The following is a 15,580-nucleotide window of genomic DNA, read 5'->3' on the forward strand; positions in this document are numbered from 1 at the left end:
AGAAGAAGAGTGAAGAGAGAGAGAGAAGAGAGAGAGAGAGAGAGAGAGAGAGAGAGAGAGAGAGAGAGAGGAGAGAGAGAGAGAGAGAGAGAGAGAGAGAGAGAGAGAGAGAGAGAGAGAGAGAGGAGAGAGAAGAGAGAGAGAGAGGCATCTTATTAGTTTAATTTGGGAAGGGGGCTCGGCTCTGTAATTATAGCAAGCATCAGAAGTGAAGTTGGGTTTTGAACCTTTGGCCCTAGATACAGTGGGGAGAACAAGTATTTGATACACTGTGCCGATTTTGCAGGTTTTCCTGCTTACAAAGCATGTAGAGGTCTGTATTTTTATCATAGGTACACTTCAACTGTGAGAGATGAATCTAAAACAAAAATCCAGAAAATCAACATTGTATGATTTTTAAGTAATTCATTTGCATTTTATTAGTGCATGACAAAGTATTTGATCACCTACCGAACCAGTAAGAATTCCGGCTCTTACAGACCTGTTAGTTTTTCTTTAAGAAGCCCTCCTGTTCTCCACTCATTACCTGTATTAAACTGCACCTGTTTGAACTCGTTACCTGTATAAAAAGACACCTCTCCACACATCCAATCAAAACAGACTCCAACCTCTCCACAATGGCCAAGACCAGAGGCTGTGTAGGACATCAGGGATAAAATTGTAGACCTGCACAAGGTGGGGATGGGCTACAGGACAATAGGACAAGCAGCTTGGTGAGAAGGCAACAACTGTTGGCGCAATTATTAGAAAATGGAAGAAGTTCAAGATGACGGTCCAATCACCCTCGGTCTGGGGCTCCATACAAAGATCCTCAACCTCGTGGGGCATCAATGATCATGAGGAAGTGAGAGATCAGCTAGAACTACACGGCAGGACCTGGTCAATGACCTGAAGAGAGCTGGGACCACAGTCTCAAGAAAACCATTAGTAAACACACTACGCCGTCATGGATTCAAATCCTGCAGCGCACGCAAGGTCCCCTGCTCCAGCCAGCGCATGTCCGGCCGTCTGAAGTTTGCCAATGACCATCTGGATAGATCCAGAGGAGGAATGGGAGAAGGTCATGTGGTCTGATGAGAAAAAATAGCTTTTGGTCAAACTCCACTCGCCGTGTTTGAGGAAGAAGAAGGATGAGTACAACCCCAAGAACAACGCATCCCAACCGTGAAGCATGGAGGTGGAAACATCATTCTTTGGGGATGCTTTTCTGCAAAGGGGACAGGACGACTGCACCGTATTGAGGGGAGGATGGATGGGGCCATGTATGACAGCATGACAACGACCCGAAACACACAGCCAGGGCAACTAAGGAGTGGCTCCGTAAGAAGCATCTCAAGGTCCTGGAGTGGCCTAGCCAGTCTCCAGACCTGAACCCAATAGAAAATATTTGGAGGGAGCTGAATTGCCCAGCGATAGCCCCGAAACCTGAAGGATCTGGAGAAGGTCTGTATGGAGGAGTGTGCCAAAATCCCTGCTGCAGTGTGTGCAAACCTGGTAAAGAACTACAGGAAACGTATGATCTCTGTTATTGCAAACAAAGGTTTCTGTATTAAAAAAATATTAAGTTCTGCTTTTCTGATGTATCAAATACTTATGTCATGCAATAAAATGCAAATTAATAACTTAAAAATCATACAATGTGATTTTCTGGATTTTTGTTTTAGATTCATCTCTCACAGTTGAAATGTACCTATGATAAAAATTACAGACCTCTACATGCTTTGTAAGTAGGAAAACCTGCAAAATCGGCAGTGTATCAAATACTTGTCCTCCCCACTGTATGTGTCCCAGTGCAGTTGAGTGTGTATCTGGGCCCGGGCCTCATTCTGCCTGCTCTGCCCCCAGGGAAGGGAGCCCCTGCCCAGGGACATGTCCTCTGCCCAGTCAGACAATGATGGTTACCTCCACATCCTCAACCCCACTGCAGAGGATGCAGGCATATACATCTGCACAGCCACCAGTGCAGTGGGCTACGCCAGCCGTGAGATCCAGCTTAGTGTCAACAGTAAGCGCTGCAAATGTACTTACTGAAAAGGCTGTCCAGTGCCTGCAATGTCAATGGCCTCTCTTCAAAGTGTTTCATTGATAGAGGTACTGTGTAAAATATATAATGTTTACTTTTCCCCCAGCCAAGCCTAAGATCGTAGGTGTGAGCAGTCAGGAGAACACAGTTAAGATGGCTGCCGAAGTGGGCTCTGAGGTCATCCTCCCCTGTGAGGTCCAGGGCAGTCCCTCTCCCCTGGTCACATGGAGCAGGAACGGCCAGCCCATCCCTCCAGTCACTGCCTGGTAAGAGGAAGTCCCATCTCCCAGTACTGGTCACATAAGAGTATAGCAGTGAAAATGTTAAATAGGCAATAAAGGGCAAGTTTCTCACCATACCAAGGCGATTACCTTACCCCTGACTTAACTAACCAACTCCTTTTACAAGGGATGTTGATTGAAGCCGGCTGCTATACAAAGCAGCCATTAACGGTTGAGTAATAACAACTTCTCTGAGGAATAACATCTGGTTCCACACATGACTCTCTCATGCCTGGGTCTGTGGTCGCTCGGTACAGACTTCACTGTCTGGTGGTGTCTGTCTGTAGGGCACAGATTAGAGACTTACTGGCCATGACCTGTCCCTGGAGGAACTGAGCAACAGTGTTGAAAGCTATGGTTGTGGTAGAATGAGGATGATTCATGTGGAGCCAGGAAGGAGAGAGGGAGGAGAGGAGGGGTGTGCTGACAGGAAGAAGGGAGGAACACTGACGGAAGAAGAGACAGAAGTAAAGCCTGTTTGACGTTTGGCTCCCCTGTGGATCTCTTGCCATAAAAGAGCATGTTGACTCTCTACCAGCCCTGGCTGTCTGATGAGAATAACACACATCCACCAACAACCCTCTTAGCCCTCAGCCAAGCCACAGGAGCGGACAGATGCATTCTCTCCATCCGGCAGTCTATTTACCCCCCATCCCCCCCATTTACCCCCCATCCCCTGGCCCAGCCGGTGTGAGCAGGGGGAGCTGATTGTTGGAATAACTCAGTCAGTGGGTGTTCTGAGTGTCTGCTGCCGTAACCCTGTTCTCTTCCACCTCCTCCACCACAAGTCCCAGTGCTGTATACAGAGAGAGCTAGCACAGCTGGAGAGGAGAGGAGCACTATCCCACACTGTGTCAGTTAGGGTGGCTAGGGAGCTGCACTCAGACCCCTCTAGCTCAATTTGTCCCAGTCAGCCTGTGTACACAGATGAGTGTACACCACAGTGGGTAGTGATGTGGGGAGATGGATGGGACTGTGATTTGGGTCCATGTCTCCAGTGTGTGCTCGGCTCCCTGCTCTCTGCTAAGGTGACTTAGACACTGACTGCTGAGCCAGTCATTCTGTTTCAATGATGCATGCTACTGGTTGGGTTTGAAGCAGTAAGGGAGCAGAGTGGTACGGCAACATGTGCAGTGTTGAAGAGGAGTCTGTGGTTCCAGATCGTTTTCACTTAAGCAAACTACATTTGAGTTGCTTAGCAGACACACTTATCCCAAATAAATCTCAGAGCACTGTTTATATTTGTGCATATAATAAATTTCTGCAGCTGGGTAGGTACTAAAGCAAATAGTTATGACATTCTGCTGGGGATTTCAGTTCAGTTGAGAAGTTTAGTTACAATTGTGCAATATGAATGGTATTACAACAGCCAGAACTACACAGGCATGCACGGTCACATGTATACACACACACTCACATATATACACAGAAACACCTACAGGGTTGCACATATGCAGTGTAACTCCTGACAGTGTTATCCCAGCTTGACCTCTGACCTCTTTCCATGTCCAGGTTCACCGTGCTGCCTTCTGGCTCTCTGAAGATCACTGATGTCCGACTGGTTGATAGTAAACTTTACACTTGCTCAGCAAAAAACCCAGCAGGCAACGTGTCTATCAACTACAATTTACACATACAAGGTACCTCCTTATGGATAGTCACGTTGTACAGCCTGTTTCACTTCACTGTTCAAGATGCTGTCGTGCATCTAAGACCCAAAATGCTAAACAGGCAGATAGATATCATGAGAAACAAACCTTGTTTGTTTGTTTCCAAGCTAAGCCCAAGATCCAGGCAGCTCCGTCCCTGCTGAAGGCTCTGATAGGCCAGACAGTGGTTCTGCCATGTGTGGTTCAGGGGGAGCCCAGCCCTGAGATCAGCTGGTTCCACGACGGACGTCCTGTCTGGGCCAGGGACACTGCAGCCCTCAAGATCCACAGGGCCAGCCTCACTGACCAGGGCATCTACAGCTGTGTGGCCAAGAACACTGCTGGACAGGACACCATGGAGGTCAAACTGGAGGTGCTAGGTGGGTAACTTGAGGGATCTGATTGATCAATGTGATGCAGCTTTTCTCTTTCCAAATACTGTACACCCATGTATCCTTTTGTCAGCTGATAACACCCCTTACCATCAGCACTGAAAACTAACTGAGCCAAACCATTACATGTTAAAAGAAGTTCACACAGCAAGAACTGTAATATTCTAGGTAGAGCAGATACCTCCAGGTTTACATGAGAGTGGTGCTGAGCGATTAACCAACATTTAAACAACTAATTGACTGACTCCGGTTCAACTATTTGAATTCCATTTGTTCGTTTTTTTTTCCTTCTGTGAGCTCAATGCACACATTGCAGTTTCTCTAGAGATAAATCAAATAAAGCCCGAACTGTGCGATGTAGTAGGGAGTTGTAGTTTCCAACAGGCCAATATTCTAGATAATTTAGCGCAGAAAATGTGGTAATTAACTACAATCAAATCAAATGTTATTGGTCACCTAAACATATTTAGCAGAAGTTATTGCGAGTGTAGCGAAATGCTTGTGRTCCTAACTCCAACAGTGCAGTAGTATCTAACAATTCACAACAATTCATACATTTAAAAGTAAAATATTGGAATTAAGAAATATATAAATATTAGGACGAGCAATGTCGGAGTGACATTGACTAAAATACAGCAGAATAGAATACAGTATATACATATGAGATGAGTAAAGCAGTATGTAAACATGAAACATGATGTAAACATGATGTAAACATGATTAAAGTGACCATAATCCATTGTGCACCTACTTGTCACCTCTGTTTCTTTTATGCCTGCTACATAAAAGAGACAGTAGAATGCACGATCGAGAGAGATAGAGAGCAGTTGCTGTATCATGTATTTCTACCTGGAAATACATGATCTAAGTGATTGATAATTGGTATGACTTATTTTCTTTGAAGAACTACTCAAATTGTGATTTTGTCAGAGTATAGGCAGCAGCTCTATAGAGAGATGATGACTTTGAATTAAATAATYAAGACATCAAATAAAACAAARGTAATATACATAATTTAAATATAGTAAAGTCATGTAATGTGAACAAATGATGGTTAATAGGCCTAAGTGGTAAGCAGTCACTAACATCATGGGACTTTTATTCATTGTTTTGTTCTGTGTTGTTACAGCATTCAACCCACGTAATGCATACTGCTTTATGTAAAAAAAATMAAATCTAAATGTGAAACCGTGATATTTAAAAAAAATAATGGGACCAAAACCGAATCCACTTCAAAAAGCACTAATCGCTCAGCWCTACATGAGAGAAAAATCTGTCCCAGTTGAAAGACAGAATAGACAAGGACAGTAGTCTTTACAGGTGCTTTCTCTGGAAGCAGCACCATAGTCAGAGTGCAAGCAGCCCTATAAACCCCATTCTATTTGACCAGTGCATGGATCAGTCTGTTAATGTTAGGGGGTTGATTGAGGTGCTCTTTGACCTTAGAGATCAGCTTTAGCTGAGGGAAGGATTAGAGGAAGCCAGAGCTGGAGGTTAACGAGTGAGTATGGGTTATAGGAGACATGACTCACATTGTCACAGGCCAAAAGCACATCTTCACCCTACCCCTAGGATTAACCCTCACACTGTCTTACCCTAATGCTGCTCTACCAGAACCTTCAAACAAAAATGAAGACCATATCTTATAAAAATCTCAACCTAACTTTTACACTTATGATTAGAGTAGCCCTTGTGGATTTATATAACTCATGATGCCAAATAAACCCTTTACATTATACATACAAAAGTATGTGGACACCCCTTCAAATTAGTGGATTCAGCTATTTCAGCCACACCCGTTGCTGACAGGTGTATAAAATCTAGCACACAGCCATGCAATCTCCATAGACAAACATTGGCAGTATAATGGCCTTACTGAAGAACTCAGTGACTTTCCTTTCCAATAAGTCAGTTCGTCACATTTCTGCCCCGCTAGAGCTGCCCAGGTCAACTGTAAGTGCTGTTATTGTGAAGTGGAAATGGCTAGGAGCAACAATGGCTCATCTGCGAAGTGGTAGGCCACAGAACGGGACCGCCGAGTGCTGAAGCGCGAGCTCCAAACTGCCTCTGGAAGCAACGTCAGCACAATAACTGTTCTTTTGGGTTTTCATGGACGAGCAGCCGCACACAAGCCTAAGATCACCATGTGCAATGCCAAACGTTGGCTGGAGTGGTGTAAAGCTCGCCGCTATTGGATTCTGGAGCAGTGGAAATGTGTTTTCTGGAGAGATGAATCATACTTCAGCATCTGGCAGTCCGACAACGAATCTGTGTTTGGAGGATACCAGGAGAACGCTACCTGCCCCAATGCATAGTGGCAACTGTAAAATCTGCTGGAGGAGGAATAATAGTCTAGATGTCAGGACTTCTAGAAGTAGTGGGTGGAGGAGTCAGGCGCAGAGAGCAGGGTAGTAGATACGTGGATATATTTATTCCCAAACAACAGAGTGCCGGTCAACGCCACACACACAGGCGCTAAAAGACCCAGTCCAAAACAAACAGGACCAAACGGTTCGGGAAATAAAATCCACCAAAATATACACACACCAATAACAGAAAAACAAGCCCGCACAAAAGCCGYCGGGCCTACCGGGTTTAAATAGCCCAAAACCAAAACCCAAACAAGAAACAGGTGCACTAATCAGACAACACTAAATGAAACAGAAAAGGGGATCGGTGGCAGCTAGTAGGCCGGCGACGACGACCGCCGAGCGCCGCCCGAACAAGAAGAGGCACCATCTTCGGCGGGATTCGTGACACTAGAGCTGTTTCTCATGGTTCAGCCTAGGCCCCTTAGTTCCAGTGAAGGGAAATCCTAACGCTACAGCATACAATGACATTCTAGACAATTCTGTGCTTCCAACTTCGTGGCAACAGTTTGGGGAAGCCCCTTTCCTTTTCCAGCATGACAATGCGCCTGTCCACAAAGCGAGGTCCAAATAGAAATGGTTTGTTGAGATTGGTGTGGAAGAACTTGACTGGCCTGCACAGAGCCCTGACCTCAACCCCATCGAACACCTTTGGGATGAATTGGAACGCTGACTGCGAGCCAGTGCTAATCGCCCAACATCAGTGCCCAACCTCACTAATGCTCTTGTGACTGAATGGAAGTCCCTGCAGCAATGTTCCAACATCTAGTGGAAAGCCTCCCCAGAAGAGTGGAGGCTGTTAAAGCAGCAAAGGGGGGACCAACTCCATATTAATGCCCATGATTTTGGAATGAGATGTTTGACGAGCAGGTGTCCACATACTTTTGGTCATACAGTGTATCTCATTCCCTGTGTTGTCATCATGCTCTGTCCTTTATCGGTTCCACAGAGGCCCCGTCCTTCGCAGAGGCTGGAGATGCCATCATGGAGAAAGTGTCTAACAGCAAGGTCACCATTCCCTGCCCTGCTGAAGGTAGGATAAGATTTATGATGTAGAGTATGTCCGTTTTACGGGAAACAGATACACGCTAGAGGGAAACATACAGTGCAAGTCTGGTGTCAGACAAAACACACAATTTACACAGCCTGACCAAAGTGAAAAGATCCAGTGACTCTTTTTCCAGGTATGTTTGGATGAAGCCGTTTTGGCTCCATATGAAATGTAGGACAAAGGTGTGGACTTGTCTAGCTACCTTCAAAGCATTGCTCTGCTATTTCCAGAGGCTTTCATTAGTCTGTGGAAACAATTGTGTGTTTCAATAACCCTGCTATCCTAATGTTGTGCTTTCATTCATTTGCATACTGTTTCTTTCTCTATTTTAGCATCTTGGCAAAGGGGGAGGTAGCACTCAGCATGGCTGAGAAAGGGTGTGTGTGTGTGCATTATTTCTTATGCGTGGGCCCATTGAGCTTCTTCTTGACAGGGCACTTAAATAGGTGTTGTTTGTATGGAGCCGTGCCATGGTAACGGGGCATGTTTGAGAAGGTGAGGAGTAGGCTAATGCGGACACACCAACAGCTGGAACATCATTCTCCCTGTTCCCTCAGCGGGCCACATCTGCTTTCCTCTCCGCTCTGCGAGGGGGCCTGCTGGGAGAGGAATCCTAATTACAGGCTGCTGCTGCCAGATAATGGACAGAGATGTCTGTGGTGCTCCTCCGCTGAGGAGGCTGGCTCCACTGGCCCTCCCTGTAGAGCCCACACTGTTACTGGTCTGTTACAGGGCCCTCACAGCGACGCTCGCAGGCAGCCACAGCTCCAGGCAGGCAGCACTAGGTGTCTGGCAAAGGAAACTAGGAGACAATAGCTTTTTCATTCCCCATTGTATCATAGAAATGTGTCTGTCTGTGTGAATGTTGYATGGCAAGATGAAAAGAGATTCTGCCATCAGGAAATTATTATGTTTTACCAATAGGAACACTTAATGCCCCATAATAATGGAAGTACTTGTTTAAAAAACACATGAAAGAGATAATGGAAGGAAGCTAGTGAACTCAAGCAGATAAATACAAGAAACAGGTTTTAATTATTTTTATCTAAACAGAACATCTGTATTTCCTCCCAGCAATGAGATTATACATTTGAGTCAGTGCTGTAAAGTGTAAACATGTGCTCCGCATGGGACCGGGTGATAACATTACCTTTGGTTCCTCTCTGTGGTTCCTCTCTGTCCCCTCAGTATTTTTGGACGGAGGATGAAATATGTGTTTAGTTTCCCGTACAGCCTTCTCTCTCTCTGGTGTTTGGATATGTTCTGTAAATAGAGATGGGACAGGGATTTACTTCCTCCTTTGCTCTTAATGCAAAAAGCTGGACTGGATGTCCGCACAGTTATGTATGTCCTGTCCTATTTATGTAAGAGAGACCTCAGACTGGGTTATATCGGGTACAGGTGSGCCCTCCTAACCCCATTCCGTCCCGTGCTCCACCTCTAACTCCATCCCAGACTTCTGCCAATGCTCCCGGCCCTTTTCCCCATTGTAAAGCTCCAAACACATCTGTTTCAGGTGCCTATACATCACATCAAGGCTTAGAACTTCTGGCCCAATCACTATTCTTACTGTCCAGGGTCCTCAAGCTATGATTCTGGTAGTAAATCACAACACTAACACTTTAAATCAGGCATCTACCAACATATTGTGTTTGGCGTTCATGTGCTACTTTCTAACCTTGAAGTATCCCAGCCCACCGATAGGGTGGCCCTTCCTGTAGGTGGGGGCGCAGACAGAAGTAACTTTTGTTTCTGTCAGCTATGATCGATAAAGAATCCTCTCACTACCCTCTCTGCTATCTTTACACCCGCAGGCTCACCCCCTCCCAAGGTACGCTGGTTCAAGAACGGTCTGGAGATACACCCTGACCAATCAGAGCTATCTGTGGCACAGGACGGCTCTCTTGTGATTGGTTCAGCATCTGCCAGTCACAGTGGGGACTTCACATGTGTAGCCAGCAATGATGCAGGCTCTGTTGAGCGGAAGACCCGCCTGAAAGTGCATGGTGAGATCTTATCAATTCCATCTTTATTCAAAACTGATGTGAGTTCAGATAACAATAAAATGTCTTAACAAAGGGACTTCTAGATGATGTCTGTCTCCCGTACTTCTCCAGTTCCCCCTGAGATCCAGGATGATGGACAGCCCCTGAACCTGACAGTCACCCTGAAGCAGCCACTCACTCTGGGCTGTGATGTCATTGGTATCCCCTCCCCCACAATCACCTGGACTAAAGACGGGCAGAATGTGAGTCACCTACCAGGCATTCAAATACACTTCTTAAAAACACATTTTTTGTTGTTGTTGAAACGTATAGGTATAGGTTGTATAGGTGACCATACTTCTAATGACTTCGATGACAACCATGTTATTTATATCTAGCAACACAGTGACACCAAGTGGTCATTTAGTTTATCACAGTCCAATATTGATCTTACAGTAACAATCACGTACAATGTATGTCTGGCTGTGTATAGGTGGTGGACTCCCCTGGAGTGTATCTACAGAATGGGAAGAGACTTCTGAGAATCTACCGGGTCCAGACAGAGCACGGTGGCCAGTTCAGCTGCATAGCTAGTAACACAGCTGGGCAAGCCCGAAGGGACTACAACATTGTTGTACAAGGTGAGCGTCCATAGTGCTTAAAATCAAGTCGGTGTCCTACCTCTCCCATTGATTTTACATTTAAAGTTTAAGCAAAGTCAGTTGTGTAAAAAAATATTTTTAAGTACTACTTAAGTCGTTTTTTMGGGGATATCTGTACTCGACTTTACTGTAATGTATATTTTTGACAACTTTTACTTCACTCATTCCTAAAGAAAATAATGTACTTTTTACTCCATACATTTTCCCTGATACCCAAAAGTACTTGTTACATCTTGAATGCTTAGCAGGACAGGAACATTGTAAAATGTCAAAATTAACGCACTTATCAAGAGAACATCGCTGGTCATCCCTACTGCCTCTGACGTGGCGGTTCTAGCTTGGAGCTTGGCTTCCCTAGGCGAACCTTCCTTCAGCCCCCCCCACCAACAAAGAAAGAAACTATCCTGCACTAACTGTAATTTTTATTCAGACATTTGGAACAACACAAATYAATAATCATAACATAAGACAAATAGAAACAAATTTGTGTTGATTTGGCACTCGAGCATCAATACATTACCCATCCCCCAACTCTGTCAACCAAGAGTCAAGACTAAACCAATTCACCTTGGTGGTGTGCAGACGGGTTATATATTATTCTTAACGATTTCGCTCAAACCAGAAAAYAATGCAACAATATGTCTGTGAAACTATATATTCACAGTATTATGAGTCAATTGTAGTTTATTTGGTAGCATTTTGTAGTGTGACTAATTTTACTAATTGCATTAGTACTGTACAAAGTTAGAGGTGCGCTATTTGATAGATTCCCCCGCTCCCCCTACCTCGGGCTTCCAGTGGGGAGACCTGAGGTCAAGCTGACCCCACCTTCCTCCACATCTTGTACTTCTGAGTGGGAGACCTTCCCAGGCAGTAGCCTGCCTAGCTCACAAACTAGAATCAGGGCACATACTCCGACAAGGTTAATTGACCCCTAGTCCCACACGGTGACATGATATCATTGACGTGACGTGCAAATGAGCGATAGCAAACCGATCGTGCAAATGTCACCATGCCGCCCCCTGCAAGATGCTGCCCGGGGCGGCTGCCCGTGTCGCCTATATCTAAATCCGCCATTGCCTGGCGGACTCATTAAATACACATGCTTCATTTGGAAATGATGTCTGAGGGTTGGAGTGTGCCTCTGGCTATCCGCAAATTTTAAATACAAGAAAATGGTGCTGTCTGGTTTGCTTAATATAAGGAATTTGAAATGATTTATACTTTTACTTTTTATTCTTAAGTATATTTTAGCAATTCCAGGTCTAATTTTGAATTGCATCCTACCATGGCCTAACTTCTCTCTGTGTGTGTGTGTGTGTGTGTGTGTGTGTGTGTGTGTGTGTGTGTGTGTGTGTGAGTTAGCCCCACCAGTGATCTCGGGGACATCCAGGGTACAGGACCTGTCAGTGGTGTCAGGACAGGAGGTGGAGTTCCAGTGTCGGGTCAGTGGGCGCCCAGCCCCCAAAGTTGAATGGAGCCGGGATGGAGAGTGAGTCTTTTTGACATTGACTCTTGTGCATATAGCTACTACCCATCACATTAAATTGTTTATTCACACTCATATACAAATGTAGGATCTTAATTTGATTACTCTTTTGTTGCTGAGAATTTTCTTGCACGGCAGGAAATGCAAACTTGTGGTGTATTTTAGTTTTAAAAAGGATTCTAAAGTTTGTAATTTCCACTTTGAAGTTTCAGACTTGATTTGTCCAAATGAAAAATGTATCAGACCCAACAAAAATGTCCATGAATTACAATCCACATAATAATTCACATTTCCTGTTGCTGCAGGATTATTTTCCTGCTGTAGCAAAGTCACTCAAATTAAATATTTTTAATATTTTTCTGTATTGCAAAAGCTTTGTAAACATTTTCGGGGTTGCTGGTTTTTACATTTCTAACAGGAGTCAATAACCCCTAAAACAGGAATGTTTTGGTTTTTATGACTATGATGGTAATTGTAAACCAATTCATCAGTTGGTCATTTTGTGACATCATGTGTCAGATATCACTTTTTGTGTGTGGATTAGCCTAGTCAATACACTGTCAGGCTTTGGAGTATTGATCCCTCTCCATCCTCTCCAGGGTGCTGTCCAAGGACGGGGACCCCCATGTGGAGTTCCATGAGCAGGGCCAGGCGATGAAGGTGAAGGCAGTCAGACTGAGGGACCAGGGCTTGTACCAGTGTCTGGCCAGTAACAGCGCTGGGACACAGATGCGCCAGTTCAGACTCACTGTGCAAGGTACTGTTCCCTCTCTCATGTTTCCTTCTCAATGACCTCATACTAACAACACAAACTTCCRTCTGCATCTCAGAAATAATCACAATGTTTATCACTGAAGCAGATTCACCTTCTATACTACAGTATAACTTGAGAAAGTCACCTTTCTCTCTTCTCACGCTCCTCCTCTCTCCTCCTGTTTTTCCAGCTCCCCCCACCATCATGGGCCCCYGTGAGACCTCAGAGGTGTCTGTGGTGTTGGGTTTCCCCACGGTTCTGCCCTGTGACGTAGAAGGTTCTCCCATGCCCAGTATCACCTGGCTGAAGGACAACCAGCCCATCGTGTCCAGTGCCCAGCTCACCTACACCCGGGGTGGGCAGGCGCTGCGGTTGGGGGCAGCACAGGGAGACAGTGCCGGTCTCTACACCTGCCGAGCCTCAAACCCAGCAGGCACCACTCTTAAACACTACTCACTCAGTGTGCTGGGTAAGGGAACCAGACAAGGAGAGGGTTGATTCTGGTGTATGTAATGAACAGTAGTCTAACATCATTACAATTCAATGTACATAAATACCGGAGAGGTATTTGACTGCCTGTTTGATTTGATCAGTTCCACCGCAGATTGAAGGGGACTCTACATCTCTGAGTTTCGGTAGCCGAGATGAGAAAGTCCGGATCAACGGCTCATTAACCCTGTCCTGTCTGGCTAAAGGCTTCCCTGAACCCAAGACCCAGTGGTTCAAAGATGGACAGGTTGGTTTGTGTTTCTGTCTAGCTACTGCATTTCACATAAGTTCATTTAGCGCCATAGATGTCTATTTCTGCTTATTTGAAACTTTTTTGTATTTATTTTTTGCTGTTTCTAGTTGTTGACTAGGAACTCCCACACTGGTATCCGTGAGAGTGATCGCCTTCTTCACATAGACAATGCCATGCTCTCCCATGAGGGACAATACACCTGCATGGTCACCAACACTGCAGGAGAGGACAAGAGAGACTTCCACGTCACTATTCAGGGTTAGTGTCCACGTATGGAATTTAAACTGTCTGCCGTTGGCAAAATTAGTTCATTCACACTATGCAACCTAATCTCACTGCACTCTTGTGAAACTAACTGAACATTCGTTCTCTCTCTCCAGTTCCTCCCATCTTCCATCGGGGGAGTAACGGTGCAGCAGCCTGGGGTCTGGGAGGAGAGGAGGAGGAGGAGGAGGGAGGGGTTAGAGATGATGAGATGACAGAAAGAAGGGAGGTGGTCCTGGGGCATCCCATCAGCCTGTCCTGTGAGAGTAACGCCATCCCTCCGCCCCATCTCAGCTGGTACAGAGAGGGACGCAAGCTCTCCACCGCTGACGGAGTWGTACTGCTGCCAGGTGAGAGGGGGACCAGCCCTCTAGGTCTAGTTCTACGATATCAAACTGGTACAACGACCAGAATGGCACTACTGCAGCATCAGCTCCACTGTGATCCAATAAGATGCTCTGTTATGTTGTTGTCCTCTAGGTGGGCAGGTACTCCAGATTCCACGGGTCCAGCAGGAGGATGCTGGGAAATATACGTGTCAGGCGGTGAACGAGGCAGGGGAGGACCGCATGCACTTTGACCTGGAGGTTCTAGGTAGGCACGCTTTGTTACTACTCCCTGTCATTCTGTCAACTTATTATTCAATCATGGTCCTCGTACAGTCAAAAGCCTTAATGCCTAAACCTGCAAAACGTATGCGCCATTTCCAAATGTTTTTATCTTTTGGCGTCCTGTTTTCCCAGTCCCCCCAGTGATAACGGGCCAGTTGGATGAGTTCATGGAGGAGATAGGAGCAGTGGTGAACAGTACCGTGGCTCTCCACTGTGACGTGACAGGTCACCCAGAACCAGCCATCTCCTGGCTGAGGGACGGCACACCGCTGCCCTCCGGACAAAACCACAGCATCAGTGAGGACGGGAGACAACTACAGGTCAGAATCCTGTATACCAAAGCACTGCACTGCTTAGTACAGTATAAGGACTTCCCTTGGAATAGAATGGCCCCCGTCCTGCGCTGATGTCACTCATTTGATTTAATTCAATATACAGCTCTCTCTTGTTTCACCTGTCTCAGGTGGCAGGTCTATAATGTTATGTTATTAATTATTCTGTCTTTCAGATCCTCAGTGTGCAGGTGTCAGACATGGCCAGCTACCTTTGTGTGGCTGAGAACAAGGTTGGAGCAGTGGAAAAACTCTTCAGTCTGACTGTGCAAGGTGAGATGGAGCCCACAAGTACAAACATCTCTTCAAATGCCACGTCAAGCAGATTTCTTCAATTCACACAGGAAGGACAGAGACATCCTGTGAATGTGTTTACGTGTTAGCTGAGTGTGAGCTGATCTATTCCTGTTTCTCTCCAGTTCCCCCAAGGATGGTAGCTGGCAGGGAGGAGGAGGTGAGTGTGATAAAGGGTCACATGGTGTCCATGCTGTGTGACGTCCAGGCGTACCCTCCTCCAGAGATCACATGGACCAGAGATGGACAGGTCCTCCAGTTCAGCACGGGCATCCATATCCTGCCAGGTCAGAGCTTGCTCCTCAACACACTGCCCAGAGCCCATAACACACTCCATAACTCATTGTGTACTCAATCGGCCAACCATACACAATAAACGCATAGCAATTCAAAATGCATTTTATCTGTGATTTGCCTACTGTCCACTGTCTTTCTGCTGTTCTCTGCTGACTTCCTTTGATACCTGCCATCTAGTTTACTGTACTGTCATTCTGATTAATTCACTGAACATAAACTATGCCTTCTGAATGACGTATTGTTGTCTGTACTGTAGGAGGTCAGATGCTGCAGCTGCCCCGGGCCAGACTAGAGGATGCAGGACAGTACGTGTGCACTGCCACCAACTCAGCAGGCCAGGACCAGAAGAGCATACTGCTCAGTGTCTATGGTGAGAAACGTCATA

General features: G+C 45.8%; 1 protein-coding gene across 1 annotated transcript in view; it reads left to right on the forward strand.

Annotated features, from left to right (window-relative positions):
• The window catches only part of hmcn2 (hemicentin 2), a 69,419-nt gene that overhangs the window by 22,685 nt on the left and 31,154 nt on the right, over positions 1–15,580 (forward strand). Inside the window, exons 21-39 of the mRNA XM_024001790.2 lie at positions 1,846–2,005; positions 2,130–2,289; positions 3,817–3,944; positions 4,082–4,333; positions 7,664–7,747; positions 9,580–9,771; positions 9,883–10,013; positions 10,244–10,391; positions 11,778–11,904; positions 12,501–12,658; positions 12,846–13,124; positions 13,249–13,391; positions 13,505–13,655; positions 13,778–14,011; positions 14,142–14,255; positions 14,405–14,592; positions 14,781–14,877; positions 15,024–15,185; positions 15,452–15,565. Coding sequence (XP_023857558.1) covers positions 1,846–2,005; positions 2,130–2,289; positions 3,817–3,944; positions 4,082–4,333; positions 7,664–7,747; positions 9,580–9,771; positions 9,883–10,013; positions 10,244–10,391; positions 11,778–11,904; positions 12,501–12,658; positions 12,846–13,124; positions 13,249–13,391; positions 13,505–13,655; positions 13,778–14,011; positions 14,142–14,255; positions 14,405–14,592; positions 14,781–14,877; positions 15,024–15,185; positions 15,452–15,565 — 3,022 coding nt within the window. The remainder of the gene's footprint in view (positions 1–1,845; positions 2,006–2,129; positions 2,290–3,816; positions 3,945–4,081; positions 4,334–7,663; positions 7,748–9,579; positions 9,772–9,882; positions 10,014–10,243; positions 10,392–11,777; positions 11,905–12,500; positions 12,659–12,845; positions 13,125–13,248; positions 13,392–13,504; positions 13,656–13,777; positions 14,012–14,141; positions 14,256–14,404; positions 14,593–14,780; positions 14,878–15,023; positions 15,186–15,451; positions 15,566–15,580) is intronic.

Source organism: Salvelinus sp. IW2-2015, linkage group LG15, assembly GCF_002910315.2.
Source record: "Salvelinus sp. IW2-2015 linkage group LG15, ASM291031v2, whole genome shotgun sequence".
Taxonomy (NCBI): domain Eukaryota; kingdom Metazoa; phylum Chordata; class Actinopteri; order Salmoniformes; family Salmonidae; genus Salvelinus; species Salvelinus sp. IW2-2015.